Source organism: Anomaloglossus baeobatrachus, chromosome 8, assembly GCF_048569485.1.
Source record: "Anomaloglossus baeobatrachus isolate aAnoBae1 chromosome 8, aAnoBae1.hap1, whole genome shotgun sequence".
Classification (NCBI taxonomy): domain Eukaryota; kingdom Metazoa; phylum Chordata; class Amphibia; order Anura; family Aromobatidae; genus Anomaloglossus; species Anomaloglossus baeobatrachus.
In genome coordinates, this window is record NC_134360.1 from 62,438,187 (window position 1) to 62,457,720 (window position 19,534).

Consider the following 19,534-nt stretch of genomic DNA (forward strand, 5'->3'; position numbering starts at 1 on the left):
CTTGGTGCATGCAGGTGGCTTGCTCTCATTTGTGGTATTGTTGCAGAAAGCTCTACTTCTACTTCTAGTCATTTGTGGATAAGTAGTCCATGCATTTCCCCCTGTGTCTCTTCCTTGCGTCTTCTATAGTGATTAATGTTGTTGATGAAGAACTTACCTCATCCATTCCTAAGGGCTCATTCACATGACCATTCCGTTTGTCCTGGTCAGTTCCTTTTTTTTGCGGACCCACGGACAGAACCATCTTTTCAATGTCTTTTGTGTAGGATCGGATGGCACACGGAAGAACTTCCGTGTGCATCCGATCCTACAAAAAAACAGATTGGATGCCGTATGTCCGTTTCGTTATTATGGAACATGTCCTATTCTGTTCCGTAATAACGGACTGTGACTCAATACAAGTCAATGGGCCCGCAAAATCCCCGGAAGCCGCACGGAAGCACTTCCGTGTGACTTCCGTCGGGTGCCCGTGCAGTCTGTGTCCCGCTCCAGCCCCGCGGCTGCTCGCATTGCAGTGTGTCAGTTTCTGCCCGCCCTGCAATATCAGCAGCTTCTCACACTGCAGTGCAGGCAGACAGTGACACAGCAGTGCGTGCAGCCGCGGAGATGACGAGCACTGCAGCTGTCATCCCCACTGTCAGGAGGTTAGATGAGATCATTACCTGCTGTGACGATCGATCTCCTGCTCTCCTGACTCAGCGCTGTCACTGCCTTCTATGCCTGACGCCTTCTCGCATAAAGTCTCCCGGGCGGCCCAAGACTGTAACTAGCGGTGATGTCATGGGCTCCCGCGATTCTTTGCTGAGAACGCGGGGGGCATAGAAGGCAGTGACAGCGCTGAGTTAGGAGAGCAGGAGATCGTCACAGCAGGTAATGGTCTCATCTATCCTCCTGACAGCAGCGCTCGTCATCCCCTGCAGTGACCTGAGCTGACCTATTGATGTTAGCTCAGGTCACTGCATTACTCTCCAAGCCAATGGGGAACATTCTGTTCTTCATTGACTGGGACATTGACTATGGTATGGATCGTTGTGGGACCCCCTTATTGGATTACGCTGGACCCGGATTTGATTGTTCTTTTCAATAAACTGGTGAAAGAGGGAATGTTTTGGGGAGTATTTTTTTCAAATAAAACTTTTTTTGTTGTCTATTTTTTTTATTACTGACTGGGTTGGTGATGTCGGGTATCTGATAGACGTCGTGACATCACTATCCCCAGGGCTTGATGCCAGGTGACATTACACATCTGGCATCAACCCCATATATTACCCCATTTGCCACCGCACGAGGGCAATGGGATGAGTTGGGGCAAAGCACCAGGATTGGTATTTTTAGGCTGGGGAGTGTCCAATAACAGAGGACTGAGAATACCAAACCACAGCTGTCCGCTTTACCTTGGCTGGTGATCCAATTTGGGGGGGGACCCCGTGTTTTTTTATTTAAATTATTTATTTAATTTAAAATAACAGCGTGGGGTGCCCTCTGTTTTGGATTACCAGCCAAGGTGAAGCTGCCAGCTGTGGTTTGCAGGCTGCAGCCGTTTGCTTTACCCTAGCTGGCTACAAAAAATAAGGGGGACCCCACGTCATTTTTTTTTTAATTATTTACTTATTTTTTGGCTAAATACAAGGCTAAGCACCCTTTAGTGGCACATGAATGTCACTAAAGGGTGCCAGCTTAGAATATGCAGGGGGGTAGGACATTATATATGTCTTTCTCATCTATCTATCTATCTATCTATCTATCTATCTATCTATCTATCTATCCCTCTATTCATTCATTCATCCATTCATTCATTCCTCTATCTCTCTGTCTCTATATCTATCTACCCATCTCTATATCTACTCATCTATTTATCTTTCTTGCTGCTTCCGTTTTTGCGGTCCGCAAAAAAACGGAAGGCACATGGATGACACACGGATGACACACGGACCGTATACGGAATGGAACGGATGACACACGGATGCATCCGTGAAAAAAACGGACCATTTTTTGCGGACCGCAAAAACGGAACGGTCATGTGAATGTAGCCTTATTTAGTGCCCAGCACTAGGGATACCTAGAGTCAGGTATCCGGCTCGGCACATAGGTGAGGAAACTATCTAGGGTAGTGAGGGACCCCAGGGACCAACTGTAGGTTTGGTTAGAGGTCACCATCTTCCCTTTCCCTAGTCACAGGGTTTCCCTTTCCTTTTGCAGTGCGCTTGGTACTTCCCTGTACATTGCGTGACATTTTTACATACCTCCATTGGCTTGACCATCAGTGAGGAGGACGATTAAGGAAACACTTCTCTCAGGAACAGTTTTATTCGCATGTGCTTTATTCAATATCTCAATAGCCTGCAGCATGGGGTCATTGATGTTTGTCCCTATGACAAAGACAATACATTTCAAGATTATTTTAATAATTTAGTTTGTTCAATGTATGAGAACATCATTCACATTGGAACACAAAACTTACTAAAGGTAAACAGCAGAGATAAGAAAAGACGTCATAGTTTTTTAAGATTTTTAAGTTCAAGTAACCCAAACAGAATAATGACTCCGATCAGACAGTGCTAATATTTGGTGTCTTAACCCTATAAATGGAGTTGTCTTCTGCAGGGCCTACAGTTGTCTTCTGTCTTCTCGACCTAAACCCACTCAGTAATCATCTGGTATTCTAGTTTCCAATCCGATCCTGTGGTTGTGAATAACGATTTTTAAAGGGAATCTGTCACCAGGATTTTGATACGTAATCAATGAGCAGCAAGATGTAGAGGCCGAAACCAAGATTCCAGTGATGTATCACTTGCTGGTCTACAATCTCAATCTTCTCTACTGCAGATCTAGCAGAGCTCGGAATACTGAGCTGTGTATAACCCCGCACACAGCACTGATAGGCAGCTTTGTGCGTCCATGCTACAAAAAGCTTCTAATCAGTGGTTGGGGTGGAGTTTTACAGAGCAGCAGGACTAGGAAGGAACAAGGCAGCTAGTCCTGTATTGATAATCTCCTGCTGATAAAATACTGATTTTATTGAATCAGCAACACACGGCCAAGTTAGTGAGACATCACTGAAATCAGGTTCTCAACCCCTACATCATGCTGCTCACAGATTACATAGCAAAAAGATTGCTGACAGATTCACTTTAATGTATGACAAAATATGCTTAGAAGGTTATTGTCAAGGGTGTGTCACAGGTGACACACAGTCATGTGGTTTCTGGCAGTGGAAGGTCAAAATGCTCCCTGCACAAAATGCTCCCTAATTTTATGTTGTTCCTGCTGTTAGTATTCATTGTACTAGGTAGCTTTTCTGCTGGATTTTCATCTTCCCCCCTTTAAGACCCAGCAGGAGCTCGCCTTCCATCGATATGCTGATTATCAGTGTTCTCCATGTTCTTAAATACTCTTATCTTTCTTGGATTGGTGCTGGTGATATTATTCAGTTAATTCAAGTTCTGGTTGCAAGCAGGCAGCTTGTACTCATCTGTGGTATCACTTCTGAAACTTTGCTGAACTTTTCCCTGAGTCATCTGTAGATAAGTAGTTCATGCATTTTCCCCTGTATGTCCTCCTTGTGTCTTCTATAGTGTTTAGTGGGGTTGACGAAGAGCGCATCACCCGTTCCCTATTCAGGGCCCAGCACTAGGGATACCTAGGGTCAGGTATTTGGCTTGGCTTGACGCAGTGAGTCCTGATCGTGGGCACATACCCTAAAAGAAAAGTTATATATAATTGGATTTACTTTACAAAAAACAAACAAACACAACTTGACTCACAGCCATATACAGCAATCGACTTGACAAATTCTCTGGCTTCTTCTAGATGTTCTGGAGTTGCCTTGACTAAAGAATCCTTCCATGGAATAATACGATGGTCAAACAGTATGAAGTTAAAGTGATCGTGCTCCGAAGTATCATTTAGAATATGCAGAAGGGCTTCTTTTGTCTGTGTACAGATACATTTGTTAAGACAAAGCACAATAAATGGTTTTAAGGAATGGAGACTTTTTCAGTTTATTAGCTCACAATCATAACCAGCAAAGGTAAAGCAGAGATCTGTGGGCTGATATTATCAGGCTGGGAAGGCCCATGGTTGTTTGATCCTTCCCATCCTAAAAATACCAGCCTGCAGCCGCACCAGGGTTGGCGCATCCATTACAAGCGTTAAATTCTGGCACTTTGCCTGACTCCACCTGATTTCCCTGGTGTTGTGATCATAAGCCGGCATCACACGGTACGATATATCGGGCGATATGTCATCGGGGTCACGTCGTTAGTGACGCACATCTGGCATCGTTCGAGATATCGTACCGTGTGACACCTCCGAATGACTGTGAACGAGCAAAAATACTCACCTTATGTTTGCTTGTTGACACGTCGTTCATTTTCAAAATGTCGGTCCTCCTTCTGTACTCCGGTTGTTCATCGTTCCCGAGGCAGCACACATCGCTCCGTGTGACACCCTGGGAACGATGAACTGCAGCTTACCTGCGTCCCGCCGGCAATGCGGAAGGAAGGAGATGGGCGGGATGTTACATCCCGCTCATCTCCGCCCCTCCGCTTCTATTGGCCGGCCGCTGTGTGACGTCGCTGTGACGTCGAACGTCCCTCCCCCTTCAGGAAGAGGACGTTCGCCGCCCACAGCGACGTCGTCTGGGAGGTAAGTGCGTGTGATGGGGGGTTAACGACTTTGTGCGCCACGGACAACTAATTGCCCGTGACGCACAAAACGACGGGGGCGGGTACGATCGCTCGTGCGATCGCACGATAGATCGTTCCGTGTGACGCCGGCTTTAGACTTGGTTAGTATAACTATATATATATATACATATACTCACCAAGTCTAAGATCAGTTCTGATCGAAACGCGTTTGGTGTTTCTTTTTCCGTCAATGGGATTTTTCTTCTAAATATGTATATGAGAACCAGTGATTGTATTTTGAAAGAAACCCATTCAAATTTTGGAGTTTACTTGAACAAGTTTACCGGAAGCTGGATCATTCACTTTTATTCTTCATTAAGTTTTTACACCATATCCATGTATCCAATCTACACCTCCTGGCGAAAAAACGTATCAAAACTGCATGTGGTATGATGCGGTAGTGATGTGGTTTTTTTTGCCAGAAGGTGCAGATTGGGTGCAGGAATATGGTGTAAAAATTTCAGCATCAAATCTGCATCTCTTGGCAAAAAAAAAATGTGGGTTTTCTGCCAGGAGATGCAGGTCTGTAAACTCAGTGACCTCACCCATGGACTAGGTCTAGAAGAACTACAGTATAACTGGCAATAGGAACAGGAATTCAGGAACTTAATCAGCATTGAGTCCCAGACAAGGTTAGTAGCGGAAAACCCAAGACTCAGTCTCCAAGATTCTAGCCAGAACAGCACCATAAGTCCCAAGTAGTTGTGATGGACCACTGAATTGTCATTGACACTAATGCGGGCTTCACATGGGCCGGTCTATCGTGCGATTGCACGAGCGATCGTACCTGCCCCAGTCGTTTGTGTGCCACGGGCAATTAGTTGCCCGTGGCGCACAAAGTCGTTTACCCCCGTCACACGTACTTACCTCCCGGGCGACATCGCTGTAGGCGCCGAACATCCACTTCCTGAAAGGGGAGGGACGTTCGGCGTCACGGCGACGTCACATGGCAGCCGGCCAATAGAAGCGGAGGGGCGGAGATGAGGTTCTCTGGGTGTCACACGGAGCGACGTGTGCTGACACAGGAACGATGAACAACCTGACGGACGATTTTTTAAAAGTGAGCGACGTGTTAACGATGAATGAGAAGGTGAGTATTTCTGCTCGTTCACCGCTGTTATACGGTACGATATATCAGACGATGCCGGATGTGCGTCACTACCGACATGACCCCGACAACATATCGCCGGATATATATCGTACCATGTGACGCCCGCATAACTGATGTTTTTCAGCATACGACACTGGCAAACTTCAGGTCATTAAAGAAGGAAGAATGAATAGACAAATGGGCTGAGACATTCTTGATCAATATCTGCTGCAATCTACCAGGATAATGAAGATCAAACAAGGGTGGACATTTCAGCAAGACAATGATCCCAAACACACAGCCAAGAAAACATCAATTGATTTCAGCCAATGAAAATAAAGTTGCTAGAATGGCAGAACCAATCACCAGAGCTGAATGCAATAGAAAATGTATGGAAGGAACTAAAGCTCAAAGTTCATAGAAGCAGCGCAGCGCACAGAACCTTCAGGATTTGAAGAGTGTTTAGGCCACTTTGCACACAGAGATAAATCTTTGGCAGATCTTTGGTTGCAGTGAAATCATGGACATATTCAGTGGCGTAACTAGAGTTTGATGAGCCCCGGTGCAAAGTTTGGACCTGGGCCCCCTCCAACCGTACACAACACTCATATATGGAATAATGAAACTGAAACTTGGCTCTTTCCTTCAGCACAAATGTTTCCCATGATTTGAAATCTCTTTCTATCAGCACCCAGCTTTCCTATGTTCTGCTATCCATCTTGTCCTCATCACATACCTTCCCCATGCTCTGCTATACATCTTTCCCTCAGCACCCAGCTTTCCCATGCTCTGCTATACATCTTTCCCTCAGCACCCAGCTTTCCCATGATATCAGAGCATGAGAAAGCTGGGTGCTGAAGGAAAGAGCCTCTTTTCCTCAGCACAAAACTTTCCTATGTCATGCTTTATCTTTGTCCCCCTCGTATATAGTTATCCGAATACTATAATGACCCCCACATAGCCTTCCATATAGTATAATGGGTCCCACATAACCCTTCATATATTATAATGCACCTCCCATAGTCCTCCATGTATTATAATGCACCTCCCATAGCCCTCCATGTATTATAATATACTTCACATAGTCCTCCATATAGTATATAGTGTAGAGCATAGTCCTCGATTTAAGATAATGCACATCCCACAGTCCTCGATTTAAGATAATGCACATCCTCCATATAGTATAGTCTAGAGCATAGTCCTCCATATAATATAATGCACACCCCATAATCCTCACTATAGTATAATGCACACTCCATAGTCCTCCATATAGTATAATGCACACTCCATAGTCCTCCATATAGTATAATGCACACTACATAGTCCTCCACAGAGTATAATGCACACTCCATAATCCTCAATATAGTATAATGCACACTCCATAGTCCTCCATATAGTATAATGCACACTCCATAGTCCTCCATATAGTATAATGCACACTCCATAGTCCTCCATATAGCATAATGCCCACTCCATAATCCTCCATATAGTATAATGCACACTCCATAATCCTCCATATAGTATAATGCACACTCCATAATCCTCCATATAGTATAATGCACACTCCATAGTCCTCCATATAGTATAATGCACACTCCGTAGTCCTCCATATAGTATAATGCACACTCCATAGTCCTCCATATAGTATAATGCACACTCCATAGTCCTCCATATAGTATAATGCCCACTCCATAATCCTCCATATAGTATAATGCACACTCCATAATCCTCCATATAGTATAATGCACACTCCATAATCCTCCATATAGTATAATGCACACACCATAATCCTCAATATAGTAAAATGCACACTCCATAATCCTCCATATAGTATAATGCACACACCATAATCCTCAATATAGTATAATACACACTCCATAATCCTCCATATAGTATAATGCACACACCATAATCCTCAATATAGTATAATGCACACACCATAATCCTCCATATAAATGCACACACCATAATCCTTCATATAAATGCACACACCATAATCCTCAATATAGTATAATGCACCCCCATAGACCTCTGGACACCGTTTACTCACTGATTAAAAAAAAATAAAATCATGTCCTTACAAGAGGCATAGCTAGGGGTCCAACTCAGAGGTGCAAAACTTCTGAGTGGGCGCCTAACCAGTTGAAATTAGCGAGCCTCTAGAGGCTCGAGTTCAACTCGGTTCGTCGAATGGAGGCCGCGTTCGAGTTCGGTTCGGCGAGCCGTTCGACGAACCTCTCAAACCCCATTGAAAACAATAAGAGGCCATCACAAACACATAAAAACACCTAGAAAACACCTTCAGAGGTGTCCAAAAGGTGACAAACTCCAAAGACAACACAAACACATGGGAAAGTGACAATGACAAATACTCATGCAAAAACAAAACATTTGGACGAGGAAAAAGAGGAGGAGACACAGATATAGGCATGTCATGCCCTTCTAAAATCATGTAAAACACAGCAAGCGGACTCCAAGCAGAGTCTCCCTTTTTTCCAAAAATTGGGCCACACAGACACCCCTTCAGTGGCATCACTTGTGCCCCAGTTGCAAACTGGACATGTTGATAAGCATCAAGCACATTCAAAAATACGCCAGCCTTAACTGTCCCCAGGATGACACCGGGGTAGGTAGCAAAGTCTTTGCTGAACCATGACTTGTTCATCTTGGTTCATTTTTAAAAACACAGCAAGAGGACTCCAAGCAGAGTCTCCCTTTTTCCCAAAAATTGGGCTCCACAGACACCACTTAAGTGGCAGCACTTGCCTCCCAGTTGCCAACTTGACAGGTAGATTTGCATCAAGCATATTCCAAATCCACAAGCCTTTACTCTCCCCAGGATGACACAGGGGTAGTAAAGTCCTTACGGATCCATGACTTGTTTATCTTGATGAACGTTAGTCTGTCCACATTGTCACTGGACAGACGCGTGCGCTTATCTGTCAGCACACACCCAGCAGCACTGACGACACGTTCAGACACAACGCTGGCAGCTGGACATGACAAAATCTCCAAGGCGTAAGTGGTGAGCTCAGGCCATTTTTCAAGATTTGAAGCCCAAAATGAGCAAGGCTCCAGTTGCAAAGTCATGGCATCGATGTTCATTTGGAGATACTGTCAAGGTTAAAATGACGATGATGATGATGATGATGATGAGACTCAAAGGATCTCTCAGGATCTGGCTGCTGTTTCAAATTAAAATGTCATGAGTGCACTTCGAGACTAAATAACTGGACAGCAAGTCAGTTACATCTATCTCCATGACTGGCTCTCACCAAGTGCTCTTTTATTATTTGAAAAAACTCTAGACCGAGCAGTAAAGGGGTGTAAACAAAAGTTTTAGTCCAATCAAGTATCGTAGGTCGGGGCTTCATGACGTATAGGATCTGCATATCCTCTCTTTGATTGGACAGTCCAGACTCCAGGAATTTCTTTTGTCCATCTGTCTTGGGTGCAAACAGGAAATGGCAACCATCTTTAAAATTACTTGTGCTGATATATACTGTGTTAAGGAACAAAGACATTAATAAATATGTGCGTTAGTTTACATTTACTAAACTATATACCTGAGTCTATGAAATGGCTGAATTAAGTATTTCTGGATACTCAATTCTTTATCCTCAACAATACTCCTGTATCATCCTCTGCAGCCGCTGACTATGTGTCAGACGTCTTGTCTCTTGTGGCCTTGCATTGGATGGTCTAAAAAATTATGAAACAATTCCATAAAATTGCTGGTACCAGCACCAGATACGGTGTTGCTGGTACGGTTTGACTGATAATGACGAGACAGTCCCATGCTTGGCAAGTGAAAACTGGGAGATTCACTCCGTGCACCACTGGCGTTTGGTGGAAAAGCCGAGCTAAGATTGCGTAACAGCTTCTGCTGATACTCCTGCATACGTAAGTCCCTTTCTATGGCTGAAATTATTTCACCAAATTTGGACTTGTACCGGGGATCTAATAGTGTGGCAACCCAGTAGTCATAATCACTTCTAATTTTGACAATCCGAGGGTCATGTTGTAGGTAGTGCAGCAAGAAGGCGCTCATGTGTCTTGCGCATCCATGCGGACCAAGTCCTCGCTGTGTTTGTGGCGTAGAGGTGATAACCGTTCTTTCTTCCTCTGACATCTCCCCCCAATCTCGTTCAACCGAAATTTGACCAAGGTCTCCCTCATCTGCTGAGTCTTCCATGTCCATCGAGAGTTCGTCCTCCATTTCTTCATGGTCTCCTGCACCTTCCTCAACATTTTGGCTGCTACCATGCGCCCTTGGTAATCCCTCTCCCCCACCGTCCCATGCCTGCCGCCTTGGTGATGCTGAACGTCTGGACCTTGTAGATGTTGGTATCCCTTCTTGCGCATATGAACCCTCCTGTACTTCCTCCCCTTCCTCTTGTCACACCCCCTGACTCCGAATAGTGTTTAGCGTGTGCTCCAGCATGTAAATGACTGGAATTGTCATGCTGATAATGGCATTGTCAGCGCTAAACATATTCGTCGCCATGTCGAAACTGTGAAGAAGGGTGCATAGGTCCTTGATCTGGGACCACTCCATCAGCGTGATCTGCCCCCCCTCTGCATCTCGTTGGCCCAGGCTATACATCATAACGTATTGCACCAGGGCTCAACGGTGCTGCCACAGTCGCTGTAACATGTGGAGAGTCGAATTCCAGAGTGTCGATGTGACGCCGTGGCCCCCAGGGGTCACAGGTAACATAACACCATACCCCATACACACCCCCACACCACCTGTGAGGACACAATCGTCACCCAAAAGGGAGACCTGATGCCTCCCTCAGGGCAGGTAGAGCACACCAAGTGGGCGGAGTCAGGCGGAAAGGCACGCCCACCGAGGAGACTACTGTCCTGAAGCAGGAAGTTCAGGAGGCAGTTTAGCACAGACAGTGGAAGTGGCAGGAGGTGTCACAGCTAAACACACGTCAGGCAGGCAGATGGTGGTGGCCATCTGCAGTCGTCCCGGTTGACAACCGGCAGAACCGTACGGACCGGCTTTGGGTTGGAGCCCACCGGCCCTGAACCGGGGAATCAAACGTTTACCGGAGCACCGAGTACCGGGTACTCAGACCCTGTCCTAGCTCAGAACCCACCGAGTATAGGCAGATTGACTGATTGCTGACTGGACCTCACGGGTTCATCCACACACAAGTCCCGTCAGAAGGCAACAGCCCACCGTCCCGAGTGAGAGCCACCGCCAAGGGCCAAACACCCGAAGGGCCAGCGCCTGCGGGCAACAGAGGGCTCAAACAAGCAGCAAAGGTGCAAGGGAAAAGGGGCCACCACCAACCCCACAGGGGACATCGGCAGCCGTCTGCGGGACCCGATCTTCACCGAACTTTGGTTTACCAGTGACCCTGAGTGTGAATAACTGTGAGTACATCAGTGCCACCCGGGCACAGCACCGCAGCGCGGCCCCCTTGCACCGCGACCTCTCCAGCAACGCCCGTCCCCTCACCACCGGGCCCCGGGACACACCGCCCCTGCCCACGGAGGGGCTAACACCAAGGCTGCGCCACAACACCGTCCCCCGGGAGCCCCACCATCATCCGCAGCGGTGGTGCATCACCTCACCACGACCCGTGGGTGGCGTCACGACTCACCCAGCCACCTCTCAGCCTTCCCAGCTGCGCACCCCTACCCGACACCGCCAGTCCGGCTAACACAGCGACATGGCCCCCGGTCCAGAGGCGCTCGAGCCACCGAGCACCCTAGCCTGGATCCGAGCGGCTCGGCCAGCGGAGCAGCCGAGCCCCCAGGGCGGTACATTGACACATCGCATTTCAGGCAATGAACTGGCAGGCTGAAAGACTTCTGGAGCAATACAAGTCAGTCAGCTGCGGCGGTTGAACGGCGGAAGTGAGAAGAGAGCGACCGTGCCCTGTGCAAAAGTCCATCTAGGCCGGGATAGTGGGTTAAAAATTGCTGGACAACAAGGTTCAACACGTGAGCCATACAAGGCACGTATGTCACCTTGCCCCGGCGTAGGGCCGCACACAGGTTTGCAGCATTGTCGTACACTGCCTTCCCTGGCTTCAGGTTGAGTGGAGACAACCATTTACGAAACACGCTCGCAAGAGATGACCACAACTCCTCCGCTGTGTGACTCTTATTTCCAAGACATTTCAAGGTAAAGACCGCCTGATGCCATTGAGCTCTGCCGCCAGCATAGTAAGGAGGTGTGCAGGGTTCCTTGTGCGCAGTTACAACACGGGTGGCCTGACCAGGCAGGCTTGGGGCGGAGGTGGAGGACCCAGACGAGGTTGAGGAGGCAGCAGCAGTGGAGGAACTTCGACATACAGAGGATTGACGCACAAGTCGTGGGGACGGCAAGACTTGTTCAGCAGACCCTTCTCCATCTATCACCATAGTTACACAGTGCCCAGTCAGCGACATGTAACGCCCCTGTCCATGCTTACTGGTCCAAGTATCGTGATGAAATGCACCCTGTCACACACAGAATTTGTCAAGGAAGCGGTGATGTTGTGTGCGACATGCTGGTGTAGCGCAGGCACACCTTTCTTGGAGAAGTAGTGGCGACTGGACATCTGGTACTGGGGCACTGCGATGAACATAAGGTCTCTAAAATCCTCTGTGTCCACCAGGCGGAAAGGCAGCATTTCGGTAGCCAAGAGCTTAAAGAGGGATAAAGTTAACCTCTTAGCTTTGTCATGGCTTGGAGGAAATGGCCTTTTATTTGTCCACATCTGAGGGACCGAGATCTGACTGCTGTGTGGAGAAGGTGGTGAGTCGGGTGTCCCTGGAATACTGCAAGTCTGTGAGGAAAGTGCAGGCGGAGACATGATGTTGCCTTCATTCAAAGTTGGTGCTCTCGATGTCTGAGAGAGCTCTACGCCAGCACTTGTTTCCCCTTCCAAACCAACTGACGACATGCCAGTTGGGGCAGGCGGTGGAAGGTCCGCTCCGCTAGGCCGCATTGCAGCACAGTGAGCTTCCCACTGGGACTTATGCTTGTTATTCATGTGACGATTCATGGAAGAAGTTGTCTAACTGGTGAGGTTTTGGCCTCTACTTATAGATTGCCGACAAATTTTACAGATCACATAATTTGGGCGATCCTTTGAAAGGTCAAAAAAGGACCAGGCTAGGCAAGGCTTAGAGGGCATGCGACCTGCTGAGCCACCCCGACTAGTGCTCAGAGGCAGAGTGGTGGCTGAGGATGCAGTTGTAGACGTGCTACCAGTACTCCTCTGTCCAGGAAGGCGCAAGGTAACTTCGTCGTCAGTTGCATCCTCCTCCACCGCCTCTGTTGACCTCCTCGAGTGCCTGACTGTGGGTTGACAGTAGGTGGGATCTAGAACTTCATCATCAAGCGTTGTGTTTGCACTCCCCTCGCCCTCAGACCTAACCTCTTCCTGCCCTGACTGAATAGTTATGTTGTCATCCCAATATGGTATCTGCGTCTCATCGTCATCAGTATGTTCCTCATTGTCTCCACCAACAGGTGTTACAGTTTGGGAATGAGGGTCTACATTTTGCTCAGAAACTTGGTCAGTAGGGCCTGAATCTGACTCACAAAGCTTCTGGGCATCACTGCAGACCATTTCCTGGTCTGTGCTCACTGTAGCTTGGGAGCAGACCTCAGATTCACAGGCTATACTGTGACTGAACAGCTCTGCAGACTCAGCCATCTCTGTTACGCCATACTCTGCAGGGCGGGTGGAGACTTGAGAGCTGGGAGAATGCAAGTGTGATGGGGATGACAACTCAGAGGACTGTTGTTTTTTGGATGTTGAAGTTGAGGTGGAGGAGAGGGCACTTGTTGGAGCACTTGAGATCCATTCAAGCATGCCCTTTTTTTGTGCATCATTTACCTTTGTTACAGTTGTTCGGTTCTGTAGACAGCTGAAGAAACAAAACTGACTATCCCAGACAATTTTAGTATGCCCCTAACAGTGGCAGTACAGTTTGCAATTAGAATTGCGCAGCAAAAATGGACAGCTGTGTACAATGCAGAGGTGGTCTAATTTTATTGACAGCTGAAGAAACAACACTGATTATCCCAGACAATTTTAGTATGGCCCGAACAGTGGCAGCACAGTTTGCAATTAGAATAGCGTGGCAAAACTGGGCAGGTGGGTACAGTGCCCGGGTTCTGTGGGTCAGTGTACAGGAAAGGAACACTAACTTAGTATTCCAGAAACTTTTAGGATGGCAGAAAAAGTGTCAGCTCTTTGGGCAAATAAAATAGCATGGCAAAACTGGGCAGGTGGGTACAGTGCCCGGGTTCTGTGGGTCAGTGGATAGGAAAGGAACACTAACTTAGTATTCCAGACACTTTTAGGATGGCAGAAAAAGTGTCAGCTCTTTGGGCAAATAAAATAGCGTGGCAAAACTGGGCAGGTGGGTACAGTGGCTGAGTTCTGTGGGTCAGTAGACAGGAAAGGAACACTAACTTAGTATTCCAGACACTTTTAGGATGGCAGAAAAAGTGTCAGCTCTTTGTACAAATAAAATAGCGTGGCAAAACTGGGCAGGTGGGTAGAATGCACGGGTTCCGTGGATCAGTGGACAGAAAAGGAACACTAACTTAGTATTCCAGACTAGAGATGAGCGAACCGGTCGTGGTTCGGCTCGAGTTCGGTTTGCCGAACGGAGGTCGAGTTCGGTTCGGCGAACCGGTTTGGCAAACCACTCGAACCGCATAGGAAACAATGGGAGGCAATCACAAACACATAAAAACACCTAGAAAACACCCTCAAAGGTGTCCAAAAGGTGACAAACAACTCACAACACAAACACATGGGAAAGTGACAAGAACAAATTCTCATGCGAAAACAAAACAGCTTAACGAGGAAAAAGAGGACGAGACACAGATATAGGCATGGCATGCCCTTCTAAAATCATGTATAACACCGCAAGGGGACTCCAAGCAGAGTCTCCCTTTTTTCCAAAAATTGGGCCCCACAGACACCACTTCAGTAGCAGCACTTGTGCCCCAGTTGCAAACTGGACAGGTAGATTTGCATCAATCACATTCAAAAATACGCCAGCCTTAACTGTCCCCAGGATGGCACCGGGGTAGGTAGCAAAGTCTTTGCTCATCCCAGATCTGTTCATCTTGGATCATTTTTAGAAACACTGCAAGCAAGGGTTACTCCAAGCGGAGTCTCCCTTTTTTCTAAAAATTAGGCCACACAGACACTCACCCCTTCAGTGGCAGCACTTGTGACCCAGTTGTACACTTCACAGGTAGATTTGCATCAAGCACATTCAAAAATACGCCATCCTTAACCATCCCCAGGATGACCCCGGGGTAGGTAGCAAAGTCTTTGCTGAACCATGACTTGTTCATCTTGGCTCCTTTTTAAAAACACAAACAAGACCTCAAAAAGAGATATATAATTATCTTTTTCCAGGGGTGTTGAATTATTTATACCAGAAAAAAAGACCCCTTTGCTAAAAATATAAATTTTATTCATTAACCACACAAACAACAAGTGCAAGTTAAAATCAATTCATTGGTGCATATATTGTGGTCAGAGGAGGGTCTTTGGGCATTTTCCCTGTTCTCCCCCTTCCTAACCGTGGGGGTCGGCACCCTAAGACGTCACGCCAAGGTGCCCCCACTCGTCGTCGACTGGCCCTTCCTAGCCCTCTGCTCCACACTAATATGTGCTACTAGTCTATATGAGGAGCTATATCTATTTACAGTGATTCTCATTCATGCCAATGACAGTGTAATCACATTGACCTCAATTTGGCCAGTATTCTCCCTTATTTATTAATTACAATATTTATAGTTAGTCTGGAGCAAACTTCCAGTGCCTACAAGTAGTATTCAACCCCCTGCAGATTTAGCAGGTTTGATAAGATGCAAATAAGTTAGAGCCTGCAAACTTCAAACAAGAGCAGGATTTATTAACAGATGCATAAATCTTACAAACCAACAAGTTATGTTGCTCAGTTAAATTTTAATAAATTTTCAACATAAAAGTGTGGGTCAATTATTATTCAACCCCTAGGTTTAATATTTTGTGGAATAACCCTTGTTTGCAATTACAGCTAATAATCGTCTTTTATAAGACCTGATCAGGCCAGCACAGGTCTCTGGAGTTATCTTGGCCCACTCCTCCATGCAGATCTTCTCCAAGTTATCTAGATTCTTTGGGTGTCTCATGTGGACTTTAATCTTGAGCTCCTTCCACAAGTTTTCAATTGGGTTAAGGTCAGGAGACTGACTAGGCCACTGCAACACCTTGATTTTTTCCCTCTTGAACCAGGCCTTGGTTTTCTTGGCTGTGTGCTTTGGGTCGTTGTCTTGTTGGAAGATGAAATGACGACCCATCTTAAGATCCTTGATGGAGGAGCGGAGGTTCTTGGCCAAAATCTCCAGGTAGGCCGTGCTATCCATCTTCCCATGGATGCGGACCAGATGGCCAGGCCCCTTGGCTGAGAAACAGCCCCACAGTATGATGCTGCCACCACCATGCTTGACTGTAGGGATGGTATTCTTGGGGTCGTATGCAGTGCCATCCAGTCTCCAAACGTCACGTGTGTGGTTGGCACCAAAGATCTCGATCTTAGTCTCATCAGACCAGAGAACCTTGAACCAGTCTGTCTCAGAGTCCTCCAAGTGATCATGAGCAAACTGTAGACGAGCCTTGACATGACGCTTTGAAAGTAAAGGTACTTTACGGGCTCGTCTGGAACGGAGACCATTGCGGTGGAGTATGTTACTTATGGTATTGACTGAAATCAATGTCCCCACTGCCATGAGATCTTCCCGGAGCTCCTTCCTTGTTGTCCTTGGGTTAGCCTTGACTCTTCGGACAAGCCTGGCCTCGGCACGGGTGGAAACTTTCAAAGGCTGTCCAGGCCGTGGAAGGCTAATAGTAGTTCCATAAGCCTTCCACTTCCGGATGATGCTCCCAACAGTGGAGACAGGTAGGCCCAACTCCTTGGAAAGGGTTTTGTACCCCTTGCCAGCCTTGTGACCCTCCACGATCTTGTCTCTGATGGCCTTGGAATGCTCCTTTGTGTTTCCCATGTTGACCAAGTATGAGTGCTGTTCACAAGTTTGGGGAGGGTCTTAATTAGTCAGAAAAGGCTGGAAAAAGAGATAATTAATCCAAACATGTGAAGCTCATTGTTCTTTGTGCCTGAAATACTTCTTAATACTGTAGGGGAACCAAACAGAATTCTTGTGGTTTGAGGGGTTGAATAATAAATGACCCTCTGAATAAACTTTTCACAATTTAAAAAAAAAAAATAAAAAAAGAAATAACATTCTTTTTTGCTGCAGTGCATTTCACACTTCCAGGCTGATCTACAGTTCAAATGTCACAATGCCAAGTTAATTCCGAATGTGTAAACCTGCTAAATCTGCAGGGGGTTGAATACTACTTGTAGGCACTGTATTTGTTTACTCAAAAAATTAGGACACAGTCTTAGGTTTATGTATCAATTCCAGAATGTTTTCAATATGGATGGATCAACATAACAGCCCGTCCTTATTATTGCCCAACGCGTTTCCCCTCCAGGACTTTCAATCAAACGGGGGTTCTTCAGGGGCTTGTCCACAATAGGATCACATATATGGTAAATAAATATTCAACAAATCAAGGAATCAATCCATCCTTCAATGAGGAATCCTTGATTATTGCAGACAAAACTGCTTGGATGAATAGGGCATCTGTCTGTGAAGCACTGATGGATAGGCGCTTGCTTGAGCTAATCACCCATAGGGTATAGTCATCCCTCCAATATGGAGTTTTTAGTCATATTAGGTGAATCGGCATCAGTGTGCTGGGCGTTTTGCCAGGAAAGCAGTAGATGGTAGGCGCCTCCAAGCGGAGTCTCCCTTTTTTCCAAAAATTGGGCCACACAGACACCCACCCCTTCAGTGGCAGCACTTGTGCCCCAGTTGTACACTTCACAGGTAGATTTGCATCAAGCACATCCAAAAATACGCCAGCCTAACCTGTCCCCAGGATGACACCGGGTGAGGTAGCAAAGTTTTTGCTGAACCATGACTTGTTCATCTTGGCTCTTTTTTAAAAACACAGCAAGCAAGGGTTACTCCAAGCGGAGTCTCCCTTTTTTTCCAAAAATTGGACCACACAGACACCCACCCCTTCAGTGGCAGCACTTGTGCCCCAGTTGTACACTTCACAGGTAGATTTGCATCAAGCACATTCAATAATACGCCAGCCTAAGCTGTCCCCAGGATGACCCCGGGGTAGGTAGCAAAGTCTTTGCTGAACCATGACTTCTTCATCTTGGCTGCTTTTTAAAAACACAGCAAGCAGCAAGGGTTACTCCAAGCGGAGTCTCCCTTTTTCCCAAAAATTGGGCCACACACACCCACCCCTTCAGTGGCAGCACTTGTGCCACAGTTGTACACTTCACAGTTAGATTTGCATCAAGCACATTCAAAATACACAAGCATTTACTCTCCCCAGGATGACACAGGGGTAGTAAATTCCTTGTGGATCCATGACTTGTTCATTTTGATGAACGTTAGTCTGTCCACATTGTCACTGGACAGACGCGTGCGCTTATCTATCAGCACACACCCAGCAGCACTGAAGACACGTTCAAAGACAACGCTGGCAGCTGGACACGACAAGATCTCCAAGGCGTAAGTGGAGAGCTCTGGCCATATTTCAAGATTTGAAGACCAAAATGAGCAAGGCTCCAGTTGCAAAGTCATGGCATCGATGTTCATTTGGAGATACTGTCAAGGTTAAAATGACGATGATGATGATGATGATGATGAGACTCAAAGGATCTCTCAGGATCTGGCTGCTGTTTCAAATTAAAATGTCATGAGTGCACTTCGAGACTAAATAACTGGACAGCAAGTCAGTTACATCTATCTCCATGACTGGCTCTCACCAAGTGCTCTTTTATTATTTGAAAAAACTCTAGACCGAGCATTTGCAAAGTCATGGCATCAATGTTCATTTGGAGATACTCCTGTATCATCCTCTCCAGCCGTTGACTATGTGTCAGACTTGTTGTCTCTGGTGGCCTTGCAAAGGATGGTCTAAAAAAATTATGAAAAGATTCAATAAATTTGCTATTACCAGCACCAGATACGGTGCTGCTGGTACGGGTAGACTGTTGAAGATGACGAGACCGTCCCATGTTTGTCGAGTTACAACTGGGAGATTCACTCCGTGCACCACGGGTGTTTGGTGGAAAAGCCGAGCTAAGATCGAGTAACAGCTTTTGCTGATACTCCTGCATACGTGCGTCCCTTTCTATGGCTGGAATTATGTCACAAAATTTGGACTTGTACCGGGGATCTAATAGTGTTGCAAGCCAGTACTCATCATCACTTCTAATTTTGACAATACGAGGGTCATGTTGGAGGTAGTGCAGCAAGAAGGCGCTCATGTGTCTGGCGCAGCCATGCGGACCAAGTCCACGCTGTGTTTGTGGCATAGAGGTGCTAACCGTTCTTTCTTCCTCTGACATCTCCCCCCAACCTCTTTCAACTGAAATTTGACCAAGGTCTCCCTCATCCGCTGAGTCTTCCATGTCCATGGACAGTTAGTCCTCCATTTCTTCATGTTCCCCTGCACCTTCCTCAACATTTCGTCTGCTACCATGCGCCCTTGTTGAACCCTGTCCCCCATGGTCCCATGCCTGCCGCTTTGGTGATGATGAACATCTGGACCTTGGTGATGTTGTTGTCTCTTCCGCATATGAATCCTCCTGTAGTTCCTCCCCTTCCTGTTGTCCCACCGCCTGACTCCGAATAGTGTTT

The 19,534-nt window shown here is 46.7% G+C and overlaps 1 protein-coding gene across 2 annotated transcripts in view; it reads right to left on the bottom strand.

The window, feature by feature from the left end:
* LOC142249820 (inter-alpha-trypsin inhibitor heavy chain H3-like) overlaps positions 1-19,534 on the bottom strand; it is a 135,260-nt gene that overhangs the window by 74,044 nt on the left and 41,682 nt on the right. For both annotated transcript variants that reach the window (XM_075321729.1, XM_075321730.1), the window contains exons 9-10: positions 3,765-3,933; positions 2,244-2,369 (exon numbers count right to left, since the gene is read on the bottom strand). In XM_075321729.1, the coding sequence (XP_075177844.1) occupies positions 2,244-2,369; positions 3,765-3,933 (295 nt within the window). The remainder of the gene's footprint in view (positions 1-2,243; positions 2,370-3,764; positions 3,934-19,534) is intronic.